The sequence below is a fragment of the Salmo trutta genome, chromosome 7, assembly GCF_901001165.1.
Source record: "Salmo trutta chromosome 7, fSalTru1.1, whole genome shotgun sequence".
In the NCBI taxonomy this organism is placed as follows: Eukaryota; Metazoa; Chordata; class Actinopteri; order Salmoniformes; family Salmonidae; genus Salmo; species Salmo trutta.
This window is the reverse complement of record NC_042963.1, coordinates 43,623,550-43,645,356: the sequence shown is the minus strand read 5'-3', so window position 1 is coordinate 43,645,356 and position 21,807 is coordinate 43,623,550. Positions and strand designations below refer to the sequence as shown.

General features: G+C 43.2%; 1 protein-coding gene across 4 annotated transcripts; it reads right to left on the bottom strand.

Annotated features, from left to right (window-relative positions):
* Positions 1-436: 436 nt before the first annotated feature.
* Positions 437-21,304, bottom strand: btbd10a (BTB (POZ) domain containing 10a). Of its 4 annotated transcripts, XM_029759024.1 has the most exons (9): positions 21,154-21,304; positions 20,628-20,783; positions 5,164-5,375; positions 4,352-4,667; positions 4,164-4,266; positions 2,844-2,964; positions 2,213-2,410; positions 1,720-1,830; positions 437-1,237 (listed from the first exon to the last, which is right to left on the bottom strand). In XM_029759024.1, exons 2-9 carry the CDS (start codon positions 20,702-20,704, stop codon positions 933-935), a joined length of 1,443 nt encoding a protein of 480 aa, XP_029614884.1. In that variant the 5' UTR covers positions 20,705-20,783; positions 21,154-21,304; the 3' UTR covers positions 437-932. The 4 variants fall into 4 exon arrangements, with proteins under 4 accessions (XP_029614884.1, XP_029614885.1, XP_029614886.1 ...); XM_029759025.1 differs by lacking the exons at positions 20,628-20,783; positions 21,154-21,304 and adding an exon at positions 15,900-15,937; XM_029759026.1 differs by lacking the exons at positions 20,628-20,783; positions 21,154-21,304 and adding an exon at positions 9,298-9,315.
* Positions 21,305-21,807: the final 503 nt, after the last annotated feature.

Sequence of the window (21,807 nt, the reverse complement as noted above, 5' to 3'; positions counted from 1 at the left end):
ACAGACCACTTCCAGCAAAACTTATTGTTGAGAAATAGCTTTTTGCTAAGAAGCTGTTTCTTTAATTGAAAACAATCACAATAAGGTACTTAGTTATCCACAAATAATTTGATATTGAGATAAAAACAGCTACATTGGACCTTTTAAGTTCAGTATACAAGCTATTGATGACTGAGCCAGCTGATAAGGTGCGACTATGTTAGGCTTGCTCTCCAGTTTCAAGTGTTGGACCATATTGGATCTCTACGCTCCATTGACTAAGTAGGAGTGGCTAATGAACAACGTGTCAGCTTAGCTTGGGTCCTCTACCGCACAAGCAGACATTGCAAATGTATAGCAATGTGATAAGAAAAACAAATTGACAATTAAATAATATATTATACGCATTGACAAATTGGGATACGATTCTCAATCGAACTGATGGAGTCATGAATGATGAATGTGAGATGAATACAAATGTATTTATTCTGAGACCAAAGCATCACAGCGAGGCTTCCCTGGTGGTGGACTACCTATAGTAAGATTCTACATCCGCACCGCCATACCACATCGCCAGGGGCAGGGAACCCTTTAGGAACTACAGTACTGTAACTGTACACAGCAGCACTACACACACAGCTCATCACGAGGACCCACAGACAAGTTTATTGTGATACAATCTGCTTTTTTCCCCTTCAAAATGAAAAGAATACGTCAAATATTCTTGATAAAAATAAATCTCCTTTGGTTAGTTAAAAAAACAGTGCAGACAGTGCAATGAGGCAATCGTTTACTGTGTGCTTTGCTTCCCCTTCCTTGGCTATTGACAGTATATACCAGTTATCTTTTGAGGCTTGTAAAGGCAATGTGGTTTCTGCTGCCCAACTTCCTTGTCACTACAGTGCTCTGTGGAGGGAGAAGAGGGTGGAGTGGAGGGGGACGGGGGCCCAGTCTCAGACAGCCGGTGAGGGGGCGTCTGGGTCTGGCTCGTAGTGGTAGCTTGGCTGAGGCTGGATGTCCAGTTCGTCCACCTGAGGACCAGGGTGCATGTTGACCAGCTGGTCCTGGGGAATGTCTGCAGCGGCGGCTGCCAGGTTGGTGATGGACTTGCTCTTCACACACTGGAAGTCAACATGGCGACTCTTGCCCTCCTCCTTCTCCCAGGACATGCGGATGAAGGGCCTCTGGACGTAGTTGTAGATGACCTCTGGCCGGCTGCCGGGACGCTTCTTCACCTTCTCCTTGTAGGTGGGGTAACCTGGGAGGATAAAAACAGACATTTTGGTTTAGGAGTTAGTGACATTAACGTTTTCTGTTCAAATACTTCTCATCTTATATTAAAAAAAAATGGATTGGTTAATAAAACAATTGTATTAAATGCATGATGTTGTATTAGAAGTATATTTATACAAAAAGTGTGGTCTTCAATATTTTTTACCCAGTTGGGGTAACCCTTTAGGCTATATTGAGTTGCTCTTACACCTGCAATAACACGTTTATTACTGTACTAGTAACAACATTGTCACATGCTGTAACATAGTAATAGGGCCTGTTAGTATTACATACTAATAATGGATGAGTGATTCTGGTAATTACAGGATTACTATGCAGGCTTAAGAGTAACTAGTGTAACTAGTGTTACTCTTAAGTGTTATCAGAAATTGTGTAGACATGAAAGTAAAACTTGATTGACATTATGTGCAACAAGGAACAAGGCAGTTTAGTGATGATCCACCATACCTTCAATTCCTAGTCTGATTTTCTTAAGTCCTCTTTCTTTTAATACTGATTTGGCAACGTCACGATTCTCTATGTACTTAAAGAATCTGTACAGTTTTGTGCTGTATATAACTGTAAAGAAAAATGAAAAAGTATTATTGTTTATATAATTAAATGTCATACATATTCTAAGTAAAATAACACAGGCATTCAGCAATACAGATAAAGCTGGTGAACCAGTGCACTCAGTCTATTTCCTGTGTTTTGTATCACATTTGTACAACAGCTGATGAAACACTTGTTTCTTTTTTACCACTTTAATGAAAAACTATTACAGTAAGTAACTTGTTACCCAGAACTAATGCACTGGGCCTTTAACATGTCATGCCAGTCAATTATAATCTCGGGCAATTCTTTTCACAGCGATACAAACCACTCATGAGTGACTTGATGAAATGGCTTGCTTGTAAACTACTATATCGACAGAGCCAGTGACGTGAATGACCTGACTCACTCTGAGAATACTCCTCTCCCATCTGTGGAGGGTACTCCTCATCCCAGTCCACCACGTCATCGTCTGTCAGGACCACTACGTGACACTCCCTCTCTCCGTTCTGGGCGCTGGCCACCATCAGAGGCAGCACCATCTCCTCTAAGTAAAACTCAAACTGACGCCTCGCCCCATCGTTGGACAGCTCGTGCATGAGTGCACCTGGAACAGGTAGAGTGAGACAACAAAACTTAGTTTATATTTCAGGGTGAGAACTACACTCAAGCGCGCACGCGCGCACACACACACACACACACACACACACACACACACACACACACACACACACACACACACACACACACAACTAGACACATCCACATTTAAAACAATGTCAATCAATAGCCCACATTGTGGAAACTCTGCAATCATCTGACATGCATCAAACCTGTAAGCTAATACTGACTTAGTTTCAGAGCTGTGACACCTGCTCACCCACAACATGTCAACACCTCCACAACACCAAACACACAGCAGGCTAAATAAACCTAGCATCGAATACAGAACAATGATATGGAATGAAATATTACATTTCATTCCATTACATTATAATGAGAAAAAGAGGGCCTGATGGTATATAGCTATATACACTCACTGAGGTCTCTACACTTGATGGTGCTGTAGTCGAAGGAGATGCAGAGGTAGTCACATGCTTCTCTCAGCTCGGGAATGGAGATACCATCAGGACAGCGGATTATCCCAGATTTGTAGTAATCCTGCCATTTAAAAATCACACAGGAAAAACCAACAGGCAGCCATCACGGAGGCTGCTCTGCGCACACACAGAACAGAGCCTTCAGACAACAGCAAACGGCAGTGACGTCACTGCCTTCCTACCACCCCCACAGACCCATTTACAGCCAGAGAAACATGGAGATCATTCAAGTATAACACTGAAAAGAAAATGGATGGAGGCTGCAGCAGCAATGCTGGGCTATTCACAAGATAGTGCCTGAAACGGCTGTTAGCTCACTCTGTGCCCTGAATGCTAATGCTGCCAGCCATATTTTTCCTCTCTCCCTGCTGTTTTAGTCGGGTCGCCTTTGGCGGTAGAGCTCTTCACATGCCGAGCACAGATCTGTACAACGAGACTGTTCAATACTGACAATCCAAGATAAGCCTTGAAATCAAACAAAGAAGTGCATTCACCATGTTCTTGAGTCCCGACTATCCACATTAGCCTCTCTCCCCCATACAAATAGAGATGCGAAATTGCTATGCTGACATGCGAGAACAACGTACAGCCTGTGAGTCACACAGAAAGCTGCTCTTGAGCCTGAAATAACATCCAGAAACCCTATGATACGCACACAAACAGATGCCATTACCTGGTTGTTCTCCTCCCCTGTGTCTCTGGAGAGTTAAGTGGAACAGCGGGGCGAACAAACACAAAAATGAAAGCACTAGCATGTTGTACAGCATTAGTATCTCTGATCCCGGTCAATGTGCCTTATGTAACACTGATTATCTGCCCTGCATTTCCACACTTCCGCAAAATACACAATATATCAGACGGACAACCTCAGAGATTGTTTGTGAACAATCTTATTTGTCAAGGTATTACTAGAAAGTAATTGCATACAAATGCACTATAAGCCCTTGAACAATATGGAAATTATGCTGCAACCATATGCAAATAAAATATGTATTGACCCCTATACATTTGGCCACTTCCCAATCTCTGGTAATTGAATAATAAAGGTGCTTGTTTTAGAAAGGTCAGAACACTGAATGCCTATTCTTCTTCTTAATAAAATATATAGGGGATGGGGATAGAAGGATCTGTGAGAGAACGTATTTTCCATTCCAGTCATGAATGACGCAGCAGCGTAATCCTTCACTTCGTCAATACCAACCCATCTCTGGGGACATTAGGTGAAACTGTATGACATTATCAAACCAGAATGAGTCTTACCAGGATGGCTCTGAAAACAGTTGAGCTGATTCCATCTGCCACCTCAAATTCCCCTTTGTCATTGGGCCTGGTAAAATTGTATTCCCTTCCGGATCCAAACATTCTACGAGAGAGGAAAACATTTGGTTTGAAATGAACTATCCCTTTAATTTTCTGTAATATCCCTTTGATAAAATATTTTGCTGTACCTTCCCAGCATGGTGTTGGGCTGAGCAGTGAAGATAGCCGGGTCCACCACGAAGCGGGTGTTGTCCACGATCAGAGTGACCCTCTCGGCCGTCCGTAACGTGCGCGCCCCCTCCTTGGCGTTCTCATAGACGTAGATGAGGTCACAGGGGCTGTGGACGTGTCCGTGGCCCAGGCCCTTACAGTGGGCCTCTTTGCTGAACAGGCTGCTCCTGCTGCTGCTCACTGCGATGCAACTGGGCCCCACCAACATCATGGCCCTGGGCGGCCGAGGGCTTGACGACCTGGAGGAAGAACCACCCTCGCCCCGCTCACGATCTGGAAGAGACAAACAGACAGAGTACCGTAGGTAAGGCTCTAACATTGCGGTCTCATCACACTGTTGCTGGTTGCCATAAGGATGAAAAAAGGCATTGAAAGCTTTCGCAAGAGCCAAAATCCTTTCCTTTCAAGGCTTGATTATTCAACTGTTACTGTAGTAATTTAAACATCATTCAGTTCGGCCATTGGTTTAATTCCCAGAGTGGGTCTAGACTGAGTAGCAGTCATATGACTACCATGGCTCCGCCTCTGGGTGAGGCTTTAAGAAGATTTCTACGTGATGAAACTACTTCAGACACTGATTTTGTGTAGTTAGAAAGGGCCTCAATCTAACAGCTGGACCTGAGGCATCTGAGACAGCCTTGTTACGTCAGTGTCTCATCATTACACTGTGTGGTTCTGTCGCATAGCAGTAATGGATTACAGAATGAGCAACGGGTACAGCCAGGGTGTTGTTCCAGTGATGGAGATGAAACACTGGGAAGCTACTCACCACTGTTGTGCTGTCGGGTGGGCGAGGTGATGTTCCTGATGCAAGGGGTCAGCTGACCCTCGCTCCTCTCGTGGGAGGAGTCTCGGGAGCGGTCGCTGGAGCGCCGGCGGTCACTGTCCCTGCAGCGGTCGAGGCCTCCGCTGGCGCCATGCAGGTTCATGTTGACTAGGTCGGCCTCCAGTTGTGGGACTTCTGGGAGGCGGGGCTGGGCACTGAGAGAGGAGAAGATCACACACACCCAGTCAGAGATACACACATGAGCACTGAGGGAAAAGTGAACATTTTGCATGCTTCTCTGCAGAGAAAAGTGGGTAAAAGCCTGCAGTAAACTCATGTGAATCCTCTGTGTGAGAGGTAGAATTTTTTTTTGTAGTGCTGACCGCTGCAGAAAGATTGCCAATACAACACTACTGCTTGCTGCCTGCAGCTCGAGCCCTATACTCTGAGAAACACATTAGGGAATGAATCCATGTGAAACAATCCCATTGAACTCCCCACTTAACTGTGGGGACAACACATAAATTGGACTATTACTCCTCTTGAGTGGCCTTTGTAAAATCTGAAATATTACACTGATGGAACAGACTACCCACAATGCCTGAAGTACCAATAATCATTTGTTCTTAACTGACTTGCCTAGTTAAATAAAGGTTAAATAAAATAAAAAATAAATAAAACCAAACACCTTCAAAAATAATATTTATTTCCCATTGAAGTATTTAAACGTAAAACTCTACTGTCTGTTGCAGAAGAGCCTTTCTACAGGGAAATTGAGAAACTGGTCATCCCATTGAGACAAGCAGAGACAGAAGCAGGAAGCATTGTTCTGTTATCTGCAGCAGCCTCTTTACCTCTGAAACCGCTCTCACACCGTCTGGTTTGTCTAGTCTGGCCAGCATGCCATACAGAAGGTCTCCCTAATAAAGAGCGGCTCCCGCCCCAGGGACGTGATTATGAAATATGATGAGGCTGAAGTGAATGCCCTTGGAGAGAATGGACTAGAGAGAGCAGCACATTGAGGAACTCTCAAAGACAGGAGAGCTTTAAAGAAACTGCTTTATAGTCCCTCCAATGGATGACGTCCGTCCACCTTCTAGTTCCCCATAGAAAACTGTGTCCAGTCAACCGTAACAGGGTCTGACATCTGAGTCCGCTGCCTCCTCCACTGATGGAGTCCCAGAGAATGAGAAAAATCACAGACCTGGGGGACTGACTGGCTGACTCAGAGCAGCAGAAATCAGTAATTCCACTACATGTGGAGAACAACCAACTTACTTCATGCGGCAAAATAAGGCAGAATGTCATGTTATTCAATTTTGTGTCCAAATAATTGCTGTCTATATTTTGGCAGTGGCTGAATGGATGCTAAACAGTGGTCCAGGATGCTAGCTCCCATCATGCAGTATGCAGGTCAGAGCCAGGCAGGCCTGCTCTACAGTATGCGACTCCCCTGCTCTTTGAGCAGCTTGTCCTCATTACTGCACCAGTAAAGAACACTGCCATGTAAACAAAAACTGAACCAAAAAACAATGAGTAGACTTTCCCCAGATGGTGTGTGGACTTTATCCTTTTGAGAAATCTGAATAATAATTTTTTCAATCATTGGGTTGGGGAATGTTATTAAAAGCATTGGACAGCATTGGAGATGTCCGTGAATGTAGGATTCCATAACAGGCTGGTTATGGAATGGTGCCCCTATTGCACTCAGCAGAAATTCAGGTCAGCAAACACAGCAGCATCAACCCTTTAGGCTATCTACTCGACCTATTATCTACAATAGTTTGGCATCATTAGAATTTTTAATATAGGGTAGAATGTCCAACAGGAAGGATTTTTGACCAGATTGTTTAATGTATAAAACAAATCTTCTTCCAGTGCAAGAAGCAGGCAAGTCTAGCACGATCTGCAAACAATGGATCAGTGAGAGCGATATCGTTCATCTCATCTTTCATGCAGCAATGCAAAGCTATATCCATCCACATATCCCGCGATTACCTCACATAGAATCTTGAAAATAGCATTTTTTTCCACGAAATAACCTGGGATGCAAATTGCATGGTTGAATATTATATGACTGTGATAAGAGAAAAAAATCCACAGATGCACTGTGTTATAGGCGTCTGCAGCATTGAGTCCCGTTACTTAAAGAAAAAGGTCCCATCAATAATTTAGAGCACTGAGTGCTGACACTGCTACTTTGATGTTAAACAGAGAAGAATGCACGCTAGTGTCGAGGGTTTAACCCTTTACAAAAAGGTATATAAATAAACCCTATGCGTTCTGATCGGCAAACCAAGAAATTAGACACTTCCCTTTTAAAGACACACTCAGTCTTGCTTTATTTTCCCCTTTCCACATTGCTATTCATTAGAATGCGTAGAAAAGCTGCATAAAAAACAAACACATCGAATTAATATTTACAAAATATAGGAAATCAACATATGCCATAAGAAACAGAATGAATGGGATGATGAGCATACCTACCCGTCTGTATCGCACGGCAAATTAAAGACAAAGCAGCACGGGATGAGCTGAGGAATGAAAGCACAAAGGACCTGGGCTCCTCCGAACAATGCAGGCTTGCCAGCCGGTTTAGCATAGTTGGGCATTACTTTCGAACTTCAGCATTATTTCGTAGACTCCGATTCAACTTTCTAGCTGTGAGAGCACAGCCGGAAAATTCTCTTTCAAAAAGACTCGATCGCACCAATAACAAACAAAAAAATAGAGACAGGAGGACCAGTCATTCAATTCAGACAGGGAGACCCGTAGATATGAATGGCTGTGCGCCTTTTTTCACACGAAATCGAGTGAGCCACACACAGAGCAACCCTCCTGACGTAGGCGTAGCCCGACCTCCCTGTCTACTCTCCTGATCATACCTCAGTGGTCCTGATACTGCCCGAGTTGACACGATTCTCCTTAGCAGCATCAAGCAGCATGGCTTGGCTGATTAAATAAAATAGCTGTCTTGCGGATGAAGGACATGACATAGCACCATTTGACCTCTGGACTTGACTTGGCTGTCAACGAATATGCCAATATGTGCTTAAAATGTGTTCTGTTAGTTGATGTTAAATGATGTAATTTGAGCTAGAGATGTTCTTATAATGATTGACTCCACAGATAAGGGCTATGATTGACAGAGGTGTGTGGGGATGTTTTGAGTAGTCTATCCAGAGGTAGGACTACAACCATAGATGTATCAAATGATACCCATAACTTTGACACATGGTGCATATTGTGGACTGTTAATCATGTCATTCTCTTGCTTAATAAACACTTCATAACACTATTTTGATATTTGTATTTAATCTATAGGCTACTTTTCATTGTCTGAGTTAAAATAATTTATCGAAATATACTTAGCAGCTTCTTATTCCATTATCAAAAAGCCTGTTAATGCATGCAGATGTCAAATTATTGATTGAATCTGTACATGTTTACAATTATTGCAATTTGCAATGCAAGTGTAAGCTAGATTTTCAATGAGTGTTTAGCTGGAAGAAGAAACATATCAATATGGTTGTCGTCATTGGGCTTAACTGGTGGACCTTTGTGCATCTCTTCCACATGAGGGAATAGCCATAGCCGTAGACCAGGGGTAGACAACTAAATTCAGCAGCAGGCCAATTTTTGTCAGAGTGGCTGGTCGGGGGGCCAAACCCGGACAACGCTGGGCCAATTGTGTACCGCCCTATGGGACTCCCAATTACGGCATGATATGATACAGCCTGGAATCAAACCAGGGACTGTAATGATGACTCTTGCACTGAGATTCAGTGCCTTAGACCACTGCGCCACTCGGGAGCCCAAGTGTATGAAATAAACACTATTATAAACTGGGTGGGTCAAGCCCTGAATGCTGATTGGCTGACAAAACATTTATTTTTACGGCTCTAATTACGTTGGTAACTAGTTTATAATAGCAATAAGGCACCTCAGGGGTTTGTGATATATGGCCAATACTGATGGCGCCGATAGAGATGGCAGCTTCGCTTCAAGTCCTTAGGAAACGGTGCAGTAATTCGTTTTTTTAATGTATTATTTCTTACATTGTTAGCCCAGAAAACCTTAAGTGTTATTACATACAGCAGGGAAGAACTATTGGATATTAGAGAGACGTCAACTTACCAGCACTACGACCAGGAATACAACTTCCCCAAAGCGGATCCTTTGTCTGCACCTCCCAGGGCATTTGAATTGATTCCAGAGGCCGACCCAAAACAACACCGTCGGAGGAGAGGGTGCCGGAGCGGTCTTCTAGTGAAGCTTCGGATGCGCGCACACCACCCACTGCTTCCGAGTATATTGCTCGCTAATGTCCCGTTCCTAGTTATCAAAGTCGACGAAATTAGGGCAAGAGTTGTTTTCCAAAGAGATATTCAGGATTGTAATATACTCCGTTTCACAGAGACATGGCTAGCTGGGGACATGCTGTCAGAGTCCGTAGAGCAAACAAGATTTTCAGTGCATCGCACCGACAGGAACAAACATCTCTCTGGTAAGAAGAAGGGTGGGGGTGTACATTTCATGATTAATAACTCATGGTGTAATTGTAACAACATACAAGAACTCAAGTCGTTTTGTTCACCTGACCTAGAATTCCTCACAATCAAATGACGACCGTATTCTCTCCCAAGAGAACTCTCCTCGGTTATCGTCACTGCTGTGTATATCCCCCCGCAAGCGGATACCAAGACGGCCATCAAGGAACTTCACTGGACTTTATGCAAACTGGAAACCATACATCCTGAGGCTGCATTTATTGTAGCTGGGGATTTTAACAAAGCTAATCTGAGAACAAGGCTACCTAAATTCTATCAGCATATCGATTGCAGTAGACGAGCGAGTAGCACACTCGACAACTGCTACTCTTACTTCCGCGATGCATACAAGGCCCTCCCCGCCCTCCTTTTGGCAAATCTGACCATGAATCCATCTTTTTGCTCCCCTTCAAAAGGCAGAAACTGAAACAGGAAGCGCCCGTGCTTAGGTCTATCCAACAGTAGTCTGACCAATCGGATTCCACACTTCAAGATCGTTTCGATCACGTGGACTGAGATATGTTCCGGGTAGCCTCAGACAATAACATTAACGTATACGCTGACTCGGTTAGGAAGTGTATAGGAGATGTTGTACCCACTGTGACCATTAAAACCTTCCATAACCAGAAAACGCGGATTGATGGCAGCATTCACGCAAAACTGAAAGCACGTACCACCGCATTTAATCATGGCAAGGCAACTGGAAACATGACAGAATACAAACAGTGTACTTATTTCCTCTGTAAGGCAATCAAACAAGCAAAGCGTCAGTATAGAGACAAAGTGGAGTTGCAATTCAATGGCTCAAACAGGAGACATATGTGGCAGGGTCTACAGACAATCATGGACTACAAAAAGAAAACCAGCCGTGTCGGACATCGACGTCTTGCTCCCAGACAAATTAAACAACTTCTTTGCGCGCTTTGAGGACAATACAGTGCCACTGACACAGCCCGCTACCAAAGACTGTGGGCTCTCCTTCTCCGTGGTCGACGTGAGTAAAACATTTAAAACGTGTTAACCCTCGCAAGGCTGCCGGCCCAGACAGCATCCCTAGCCGCGTCCTCAGAGCATGTGCAGACCAGCTGGCTGGTGTGTTTACGGACATATTCAATCAATCCCTATCCCAGTTTGCTGTCCCCACATGCTTCAAGATGGCCACCATTATTCCTGTTCCGAAGAAAGCTAAGGTAACTGAACTAAATTACTATCGCCCCGCAGCACTCACTTCTGAAAGCATGAAGTGCTTTGAGAGACTAGTCAAGGATCATATCACCTCCACCCTACCTGTAACCCTAGACCCACTCCAATTTGCTTACCGCCCCAATAGGTCTACAGACGATGCAATCGCCATCACACTGCACACAGCCCTATCCCATCTGGACAAGAGGAATACCTATGTAAGAATGCTGTTCATTGACTACAGCTCAGCATTCAACACCATAGTACTCTCCAAGCTCATCATTAAGCTTGAGACCCTGGGTCTCGACCCTGCCTTGTGCAACTGGGTCCTGGACTTCCTGACGGGCCACCCCAGGTGTTGAAGGTAGGAAACAATACCTCCACTCCGCTGATCCTCAACACTGGGGCCCCACAAGGGTGCGTTTACAGCCCTCTCCTGTACTCCCTGTTCACCCACGACTGTGTGGCCATGCACGCCTCCAACTCAACCATCAAGTTTGCAGACGACACTACAGTGGTAGTCTTGATTACCAACATCGATGAGACTGCCTACAGGGAGGTGAGGGCCATTGGAGTGTGGTATCAGGAAAATAACCCCTCACTCAATGTCAGCAAAACAAACATACATATCGGATGAACCGTTTAGAAATTATAGAAGCTTTTGTACATAGTCCCCCCCATTTTCGGGCATCAAAAAACATTGGACAGTTTAACATAATGTAGAATAAAGTAATCATTGTTAATATTTGGTCGCATATCCTTTGCATGCAATGACTGCTTGAAGTCTGCGATGCATCGACATCACCAGACGCTGAGTATCTTCCCTGGTGCTGCTCTGCCAGGCGTGTACTGCAGCCATCTTCAGTTCCTGCTTGTTTCGGGGACTTATTGCCTTCAGTCTCCTCTTTACCATGTAAAATGCATGTTTAATTGGATTCAGATCCGGTGAATGACTCGGCCAGTCAAGAATTTTCCACTTTTCGGCCATCAAAATTCCCTTCGTTGCTCTATCAGTATGTTTAGGGTCATTGTCTTGTTGCATGATGAAGTGCCGTCCAATGAGTTTGGAGGCATTTGGTTTTATATGAGCAGATAGAACGTTTCTGTAGACTTCAGAATTCATTGTTCTACTTCTGTCTGCAGTCACATCATCGATGAAGACAAGTTCCCTGTTTCACTGGCAGCCATACAGGCCTAAGCCATAACACCCCCTCCACCATGTTTCACGGATGAAGTGGTATGCTTTGGATCATGGGCATGTCTTTTTTTTCCTCCACACTTTCCTCTTTCCATCACTCTGGTACATGTTAATCTTTGTCTCATCTGTCCACAATACTTTTTTCCAGAACTCTTGGGGCTCTTTTAGGTGCTTTTCAGCAAACTGTAATCTCGCCTTTCTGTTCTTCAGGCTTATCAGTGGTTTGCATCTTGTAGCGTACCCTCTGTAGTCCTGCTGGTGTAGTCTTCTACGTATGGTATACTTTGACACATCTATACCTGCATCCAGGAGAGTGTTTTTGATCTGTTGGGCTGTTGTCAGGGGGGTTTTCTTCAACATAGAGAGTATTCTCCGGTCATCCACTACAGTGGTCTTCCTCAGTCTACCGGGCCTTTTGACATAATTGAGTTCACCGGTTGTTTTTTCTTGTTAATGATGAACCAAACTGTTGACTTGGGCATGCCCAGGGTTTTTGCAATGTTCCTGATTGATTGATTTTCATTTCTGAGCCTTATGACGGCCATCTTCATTTGCATCCACACTGCTGTCTTCCTCATGTTGTCACACCCCAACAACAACCTCCAAAGACAATAGCAAAGTCTAGAATCAATACTATTCATGAACAGCTCTCCTGCATTCACTAACGACACAAATGAATACACCTGCCTAACAGCACACATCTGTGAAGCCAATTCAACAAATACTTGTAGTACCTTAAAATGGTGGGACCATGTACAAAAGGTGCTGTCATTTCTAAACGGTTCATCCGATATGTATGAAAATACCCTCAAATTAAAGCTGACAGTCTCAAACTCAAAGTGCTAGAGTACAGAACCAAAATAACAAAAAACTGTCACTGTCCAATGAATTATGGTGCTCACTGTATATATTCTCATCCCATTCCTTTACTAGATTGTGTGTATTAGGTTTTGTTGTGGAATTGTTAGATATTACCTGTTAGATACTGCTGCACTGTTGGATCTAGAAGCATAAGCATTTCACTACACTCGCAATAACATCTGCTAACCATGTGTATGTGACCAATAAAATTAGATTTTAATATACCACGGCCAAGGGCTGTGTCCTAAGAACAGCCCTTAGCCATGGTATATTGGCCATATTCCACACCTCCTCGGGCCTTATTGCTTAAATATACCTTGATTAGAGTCAATACATGTTAGAATCATCTTTGGCAGCAACTATGGGTCTGGGGGGGACAATGCAAAAATCTGGGAAGCCATTTGATTAGCTGTTCAGGAAACATATGGCTTGGGGTAGAAGCTGTTATTAAGAAGCCTTTTGGACCTATACCTCGTGCTCTGGTACCGCTTGCATTGCAGTAGCAGAGAGAACAGTCTATGGCTAGGGTGGCAATTTTTAGGGCCTTCCTCTGACACCGCCTGGTATAGAGGCCCTGGATGGCAGGAAGCTTGGCCTCAGTGATGTACTGGGCCATATGCACTACACTCTGTAGTGCCTTGCGGTCGGAAGCCGAGCAGTTGCCATACCAGGCGGTGATGCAACCTATCAGGATGCTCTCGATGGTGCAGCTGTATAACCTTTTGAGGATCTGAGAACCCATGCCAAATCTTTTCAATCTCCTGAGGGGGAAAAGGTGTTGTCGTGCCCTCTTCACAACTGTCTTGGTGTGTTTGGACTACTTGGGGCGGCAGGGTAGCCTAGTGGTTAGAGTGTTGGGTTAGTAACTGAAAGGTTGCAAGTTCAAATCCCTGAGCTGATAAGGTACAAATTTGTCGTTCTGCCCCTGAACAAGGCAGTTAACCCACTGTTCCTAGGCTGTCATTGAAAATAAGAATTTGTTCTTAACTGACTTGCCTTGTTAAATAATGGTACATTTAAAAAAATGACAGTTTGTTGGTGATGTGGACACCAAGGATCTTGAAGCTCTCAGCCTGCACCACTACAGCCCTGTTGATGAGAATGAGGGTGTGCTTGGTCTCCCTTTCCTGTAGTCCTTTGTCTTCATCACATTGAGGTTATGTTATCCTGGCACCACACTGCCAGGTCTCTGACTTCCTCCCTATAGGCTGTCTCATCATTGTCGGTGATCAGGCCTGCCACTGCTGTGTTGTCGGCAAACTTGATGGTGTTGGAGTTGTGCTTGGCCATGCAGTCATGGGTGAACAAGGGAGTACAGGAGGGAACTGAGCGGGCCCCCGTGTTGAGGGTCAGCGTGGCAGATGTGTTGTTACCTATCCTTACCACCTGGGGGCGGCCCGTCAGGAAGTCCAGGATTCAGTTGCAGAGGGAGGTATTTAGTCCCAGGGTACTTAGCTTAGTGATGAGTAGTCAATGAACAGCATTCTCACGTAGGTGTTTCTTTTGTCCTGGTGGGATAGGGCATTGTTGACTGCAATAGAGATTGCATCATCTGTGTATCTGTTGGGGTGGTATGCAAATTGGAGTGGGTCTAGGGTTTCTGGGTTAATGGTGTTGATGTGAGCCATGACCTGCCTTTCAAAGCACCTCATGGTTATAGACGTGAGTGCTACGGGTCAGTAGTCATTTAGGCTTGATGTTCTTGGGCACAGAGACTATGGTGGTCTGCTTGAAACATGTTGGTATTCCAAACTCGGTCAGGGACAGGTTGAAAATGTCAGTGAAGACACTTGCCAGTTGGTCAGCGCATTGTCAGAGTACATGTCCTGGTAATCTGTCTGGCCCAGCAGCCTTGTGAATTTTGACCTGTTTGAAGATCTTACTCACATTGGCTACGGAGAGCGTGATCACACAGTCGTCAGGAACAGCTGATGCTCTCATGCATGCTTCAGTGTTGCTTGCCTCGAAGCGAGCATAGAAGTCATTTAGCTCATCCGGAAGGCTCGTGTCACTGGTCAGCTCGCGGCTATGCTTCCCTTTGTAGTCCGTAATAGTTTGCAAGCCCTGCTACATCCGACGAGCGTCAGAGCCGGTGTCGTATGATTCAATCTTAGTCCTGTATTGACGCCTTGCGTCAATACAGGACTAATGGTTCGTCGGAGGGCATAGCGGGATTTCTTATAAGCGTCCGGGTTAAAGTCTGGCTCCTTGAAAAGGGCAGCTCTACCCTTTAGCTCAGTGCGGATGTTGCCTGTAATCCATGGCTTCTGATTGGGTTATGTACGTACGGTCACTGTGGGGACAACGTCATCGATGCACTTATTGATGAAGCCAGTGACTGATGTGGTGTACTCCTCAATGCCATCGGAAGAATCCCGAAACGTATTACAGTTTGTGCTAGCAAAACAGTCCTGTAGCTTCACATCTGCACCTTCGCATCTCACCTGATCACTTCCGTATTGAGCAAGTCACTGGTACTTCCTGCTTTAGTTTTTGCAGGAATCAGGAGGATGGAATTATGGTCATATTTGCCAAATGGAGGGCGAGGGAGAGCTTTGTACACATCTCTGTGTGTGGAGTAAAGGTGGTCTAGAGTTTTTCCCCTCTGGTTGCACATGAAACATGCTGGTAGAAAATAGGTAAAAAATATTTAAGTTTCCCTGCATTAAAGTCCCCGGCCACTAGGAGCACTGCCTCTGGATGAGCATTTTCTTGTTTGCTTATGGCCTTATACAGCTCATTAAGTGCGGTCTTAGTGCCAGCATCGGTTTACGGTGGTAAATAGACAGCTATGAAAAATATAGATTAAAACTCTCTTGGTAAATAGTGTGGTCTACAGCTTTCCATGAGATACTCTACCTCAGGCGAGCAAAACCTAGAGACTTCCTTAATAATATTAGATTTTGTGCACCAGCAGATATTTACAAATACACAGACCACCACCTTACCGGAGACAGCTGTTCTATCTTGCCGATGCACCAAAAACCCAGCCAGCTGTATGTTATCCATGTTGTCGTTCAGCCACGACTCTGTGAAAAATAAGATATTACAGTTAATGTCCCGTTGGTAGGATAGTCTTGATCGGAGCTCATCCATTTTATTATCCAATGATTTGCACGTTGGCTAATTGGACTGATGGTAGAGGTGGAGTACCCACTTGTCATCAGATCCTTACAAGGAACCCCAACCTACATCCCCAATATCTGTCTCTTCTTCCTGCGAATGACAGGGATTTGGGCGTTGTCAGGTGTCTGAAGTAAATCCTTCACGTCCGACTCGTTAAAGAAAGAATCTTTGTCCAGCACGAGGTGAGTAATTGCTGACCTGATATCCAGAAGCTCTTTTCAGTCATAAGAGACAGTGACAGAAACATTATGTACAAAATAATTTACAAATAATGCGAAAACACACACACACACACAATAGCACAATTGTTAGAAGCCCGTAGTACAACAGCAGCCATCTCCTCCAGCGCCATCTCAATTTACAAGGCTTTGCATGTAGGCAAAAACGTGTATCCCTTTGCCGTGTTTTTTGGGGCAATATTACTTTAGGGCTTTGTAACATACATATTCATGTTTATTCTGTATATTTGCATTCTTCTTTTTATTGTCATTTCAATCATTATTTTGGAGTCACTACAGTGTTGAGCCAGACTCAGTTTTCACCCATCACAGCCACTGAACTCACAGCCACTGTAGCTATTAAAAAATAAATAAAAATAACCACCAACGGCCTCATGGTGACATCCCTAAGCAGTTTCCTTCTGCTCCTGCAGCTCAGTTCAGAAGGACGACTGCATCTTTGATATGTCTGGGTGGTTTAATACATCATCCACAGAATAATAAGTAAATGGACCATGCTGAAAGATATATTCAATGTCTGATTGTTATTGTTACCCATCTACCAATCACTGTCCCCTGGTCTTTGTAGTTGAATTTGTGCTTGAAATGTAATACTTACAGATTTATGTATGGGCACAGAGGAAGGGGTAGTCATTAAAAAAAATCATGTCAACCCCTTATATTTCACACAGACTGAGGTCATATACAGTCATTCGGAAAGTATTCAGACCCATTGACTTTTTCCACATTTTGTTACATTACAGCCTTATTCTAATATTGTTTATTGTCATCCCCCCCTCCCCCCAAACTACACACAATACTCCATAATGACAACGCAAACATTTTTTAAATACACATTTACATAAATATTCAGACCCTTTACTCAGTACCTGAGTTGAAGCACCTTTGGCAGCAATTACAGCCTCGAGTCTTGGGTATGTGCTACAAGCTTGGCACACCTATATTTGGGGAGTGTCTCCCATTCTTCTCTACATATCCTCTCAAGCTCTCTCAAGTTGGATGGGGAGTATTGCTGCACAGATATTTTCAGGTCTCTCCAGAGATGTTCGATCGGGTTCAAGTCCAGGCTCTGGCTGGGCCACTCAAGGACATTCAGAGACTTGTCCCGAAGCCACTCCTGTGTTGTCTTGGCTGTGAGCTTAGGGTCGTTGTACTGTTGGAAGGTGAACCTCTGCCCCAGTATGAGATCCTGAGCGCTCTGGAGCAGGTTTTCATCAAAGATCTATCTGTACTTTTTGCCGTTTATTTCTCCCTCAATCCAAACTAGTCTCCCAGTCCCTGCGGCTGAAAAACATCCCCACAGCAAGATGCTAGTTTCCTCCAGATGTGACGCTTGGCATACAGGCCAGCAAACATTTCTAAAAACCTGTTTTTGTTTGTAATTATGGGGTGTTGTGTGTAGATTTGAAGAAAACATTTAATTTAATCAATTTTAGAATAAGGTTGTAATGTAATAAAATGTGGAAAAAGTCAAGGGGTCTGAATACTTTCTGAATGCACTGTAACATGTATGCCAATATATGCCATATATGCTAAGCCAAATCTTACTTCTGAACTATACAGAACAAAAATATAAACGCAACCTGTAAAGAGTCAGTCCCATTTTTCATGAGCTGAAATAAAAGATCCCAGAAATTTTCCATACGCACAAAAAGCTTATGGAGCAGTATTTATTTCTGTAATAAAGCCCTTTTGTGAGGAAAAACTCATTCTGATTGACTGGGCCTGGCTCCCCAGTGGGTAGGCCTATGCCCTCACAGGCCCAGCCATGACTACGCCCCTGCCCAGTCATGTGAAATCCATAGATTAGGGCCTGTGATCAATTGACTGATTTCCTTCTATGAACTCTAATTCAGTAAAATATTTGAAATTGTTGCATGTTGCGTTTATATTTTTGTTCAGTATGATTTAGGCTTGCCTAAACAATGGAGGAGAATACTTAAGCAATGACTATATCTTACTAATTCAATGTATAAAAAAATAATATTTCATTGTATTGTGTAGATCAATGACCAAAAATGACATTTAAATCTATTTCAATCCCACTTTGTAACCCATTTTTTGCTAAATTCCGGGTGATTTGTGTATTTCTTAACTAAAAATGTGGGGTCTTAAAACTGATTCCCGGGACGGTTTTGGCCCGTCTGTTGCTGACGCCTGCCGTAGACACATTTTTAGGTTGTTGTTGTCGTCGTCTAGGGCTGGCACAATAAATCCTATAAAACCGACAATTAGGGACAATAACCATGAACCACCACCAAAAAAAGTATAACAAATGTTCTTTTTTTTGTAGGCCTAAAGGCCAAATCAGAGGTCTCCGGATATCCAAAGGACAAACCAATAACTGCAAATACTTGATCAGCAAATTGTTGTATTTAGCATAGTGTTCAAATATGAAGATATCTGTGTAATAATGACCAAATGAAAGTTAAAAATTAAAATGGTGCTGTCTTCTTTTGGATAACATGACAAAATTTCATGAACATGCATTGCTTTCTGTGAGATGTGCAATGCTATTCATCAAGCACACACACATAACACAGTAGTTGAAAGAGCAAGTCAGCAGATGCAATAATAGGCAAATTCTGTCACGCCCTGACCTGTTTTCTCCTGTCCTTGTGATTGTCTCCACCCCCTCCAGGTGTTGCTTATTATCCCTGGTGTTTTCATCCCTGTGTTTCCTGTCTCTCTGTGCCAGTTCGTCTTTTATGTTCAAGTCAACCAGCGTATTTTTCCGGTACGCCTGCTTTTTTATTCTCTCTTACTATTCCTCCCGGTTTTGACCTTTGCCTGTTTTTCTGGACTCCATTCCCGCCTGCCTGACCATTCTGCCTGCCTGACCTCGAGCCTGCCTGCCATTCTGTACCTCTGGAACTCTGAACTGGTTTTGACCTTTTGCCTGTCCACGACCATTCTCTTGCATACCCCTTTCGGATTGTTAATAAACATCTTGGACTCTAACCATGCCTCCTGTGTCTGGGTCTCGCCTTGTGCCCTTATAAATTCAGTATCAGTCAGCTGCTCCTCTTCCGGTCTCTGCCCAGTGCCCCACAAACACCTCAGTTATCACACCTTCCACTTAAAAGGGATACTGCGAGATTCTGGCAACTTACCCAGAGTGAGAGGAACTTGTGGAAATCATTAATGTCTCCTAATACAGTATGAAAGAAGTTAGCAGTTGTTTCGCCAGCTAATAGTAATAAGCGTTAGCGTAATGACTGAAAGTCTACAGGTACGCTTCTGTATGATTTTGTCAAATAAACCACTGATACACTAAAACCCTACTCCACAATATTGTTCTACAACTGTAATTGCCATTGTATTGAAAATACTCTTCTCTAGTGCAGAAAATATACCTGCTGCAAATGTCAAACCTGTGCACACCCATCCTTTCTTTATGCCTGGTTTTATAAGAACACACAATGCAGGAGAAAGTCCAAACACCTTTTGAAAATGAGGCCCTAAGCTATCAGCACACGGTATGTGAGTCATGGATCTCTCTCAACCAATCATCAACCTTTAGGCCTAAACTCGGGAAGAACATGGAATTGAACCAGCACAAATTATTTAACTGTTTGTTTGTTACTGTCAATCTTCAACAAAGAAACAAACACATTGTTACATTTCTAGGTCAGGGCAATTCCACGATAACGGAATTATGCAGAGACTCTGATTTTTCACTTTTAAATGTATGCCAAACTAAAACCTTTTGATTTCAAAGTTTAACAAACCATGCAACTTTACGCACAATGTCTACTTTGAACAATTTACACAGTAAATAAAAACCAAAATTCTCAAAACTGTGCAGATGCAGTTTGGTAACAGAATTAGAATAACACTAAGGGAGATTTTACAGTAATTTCGTTACCAGACTGCATCTGCACAGTTTTTCCTGTAAATGTGTTATTGTAAAATTGTCAGTGGAAATTGTTAAAAGTAGTTCTTGTGCATTGATTTCAAAGTTTAACAAACCATAGAATTCTATGTTTTTTGTTTGGTATAGGCTAAATTTTAAAGTGACAAATCTGAGTCTCAGCATAATTCCATTACCTTGGAATTGCCCTAACTGCCTGTCATATTTCTGAATGTAAGTGAAAAAACATTGTCAACTTAAATAATGGTCACTTCAGAATGCAAGGTAATTCCAGAAACTAAACAATCTTATTCATATGTAAAAATGGTATTGGGCAGCTGTCTTGAATGCTGAACAATCAAGCATTTTCACGAGTCCTACTGTGCTGTCCTTGTTATACAATTATTTCTGTAAGTAACAATACAGTACTCTTCAGTAATAAATCCTAGTTTTATCACCTTGAGTGTCTGTGAAGACTACTTTCCCAGTTCTCAGTGTCGCTTGAGTTGTCCTCTAAATGCAGACAATCAGCCATCACAGGTAGGTAGGTAGGTAGGTAGGTAGGTAGGTAGGTGATCAATGAAGAATCAGCCACCACCAGCACTTATGACATCCTGTTAATAGAAAACATAGGCCTACATGTTTATTGTTCGCTTCACATTAGTTCAGGATTTCCCCAAACCCGGTCCTCGGGACCCCAAGGGGTGCACGTTTTGTTTTATTGCTCTAGTACTACACATTTGATTCAAATAAATCAAATAATCATCAAGCTTTGAAAATTTGAAAAACCAACACATGCACTCCTTGGGGTCCCGAGGAAAGAGTTTGGGAAATGCTACATTAGTTGAAGAAACGTAAATTACATGCTATATATTATTACAACAACCAGAGCCTTCCATTGGCAACGGTAACTTATTCTCTACCTAACGTTAGCGAGTTAGAATTACTATATAACAAAAATAATGTAGTCTTGCGTTGCCATACCTCCAAAATCACATCGTTGTCATGCCTCCCTTAGAGTTCTGGAGAATGTTGTATTGCAAAAACGGTTTGAACGGTCCAACGGATCCCAGCGGGTAGATTTTAATTGGATGTTTCATTTCAAGAACCCTCCCCCACACGCCGGTGGAAGGGGTGCTGTGTGTTATGTGCGTCACTGTTTCCGGTCCGGGTAGTTCGTTTTCAAGCGTGGCCGACAATCTGCGATTTATATTTATTGAAATTGGATTACGCTGGTAAAGTCAAACATTACAACACGTTCTAAACCGCTCTGGTGACAAACACACTTTATTCCTTGTATCCATTCGTCCACATTAATGCTTGCTGCGCTTCGCAACCACAAAAAATTGTGACGATTAGCCATTATTTTGTTTTTGTAAGGAACCAAAAAACAGAGGCAGGGGGTAAACCTATTCAAGTAAATACATTTTTTTTATGTTGCAAAATATATAATTAGCCAGCTACAGTAGGCCACTTTGTAGGCGAAGTCAACTGAGCTGCTAGCTAGCCAACTTTACACACTGTTTAGCTAAGTTAATTAAATGTCATTAGCAAGCTATCTTGATGTAATCATTGTAAATTAAAAACAGTCTCCATGCATTTGTAGATAACAGCCATAGAAGAGGATGAAATTGCAGC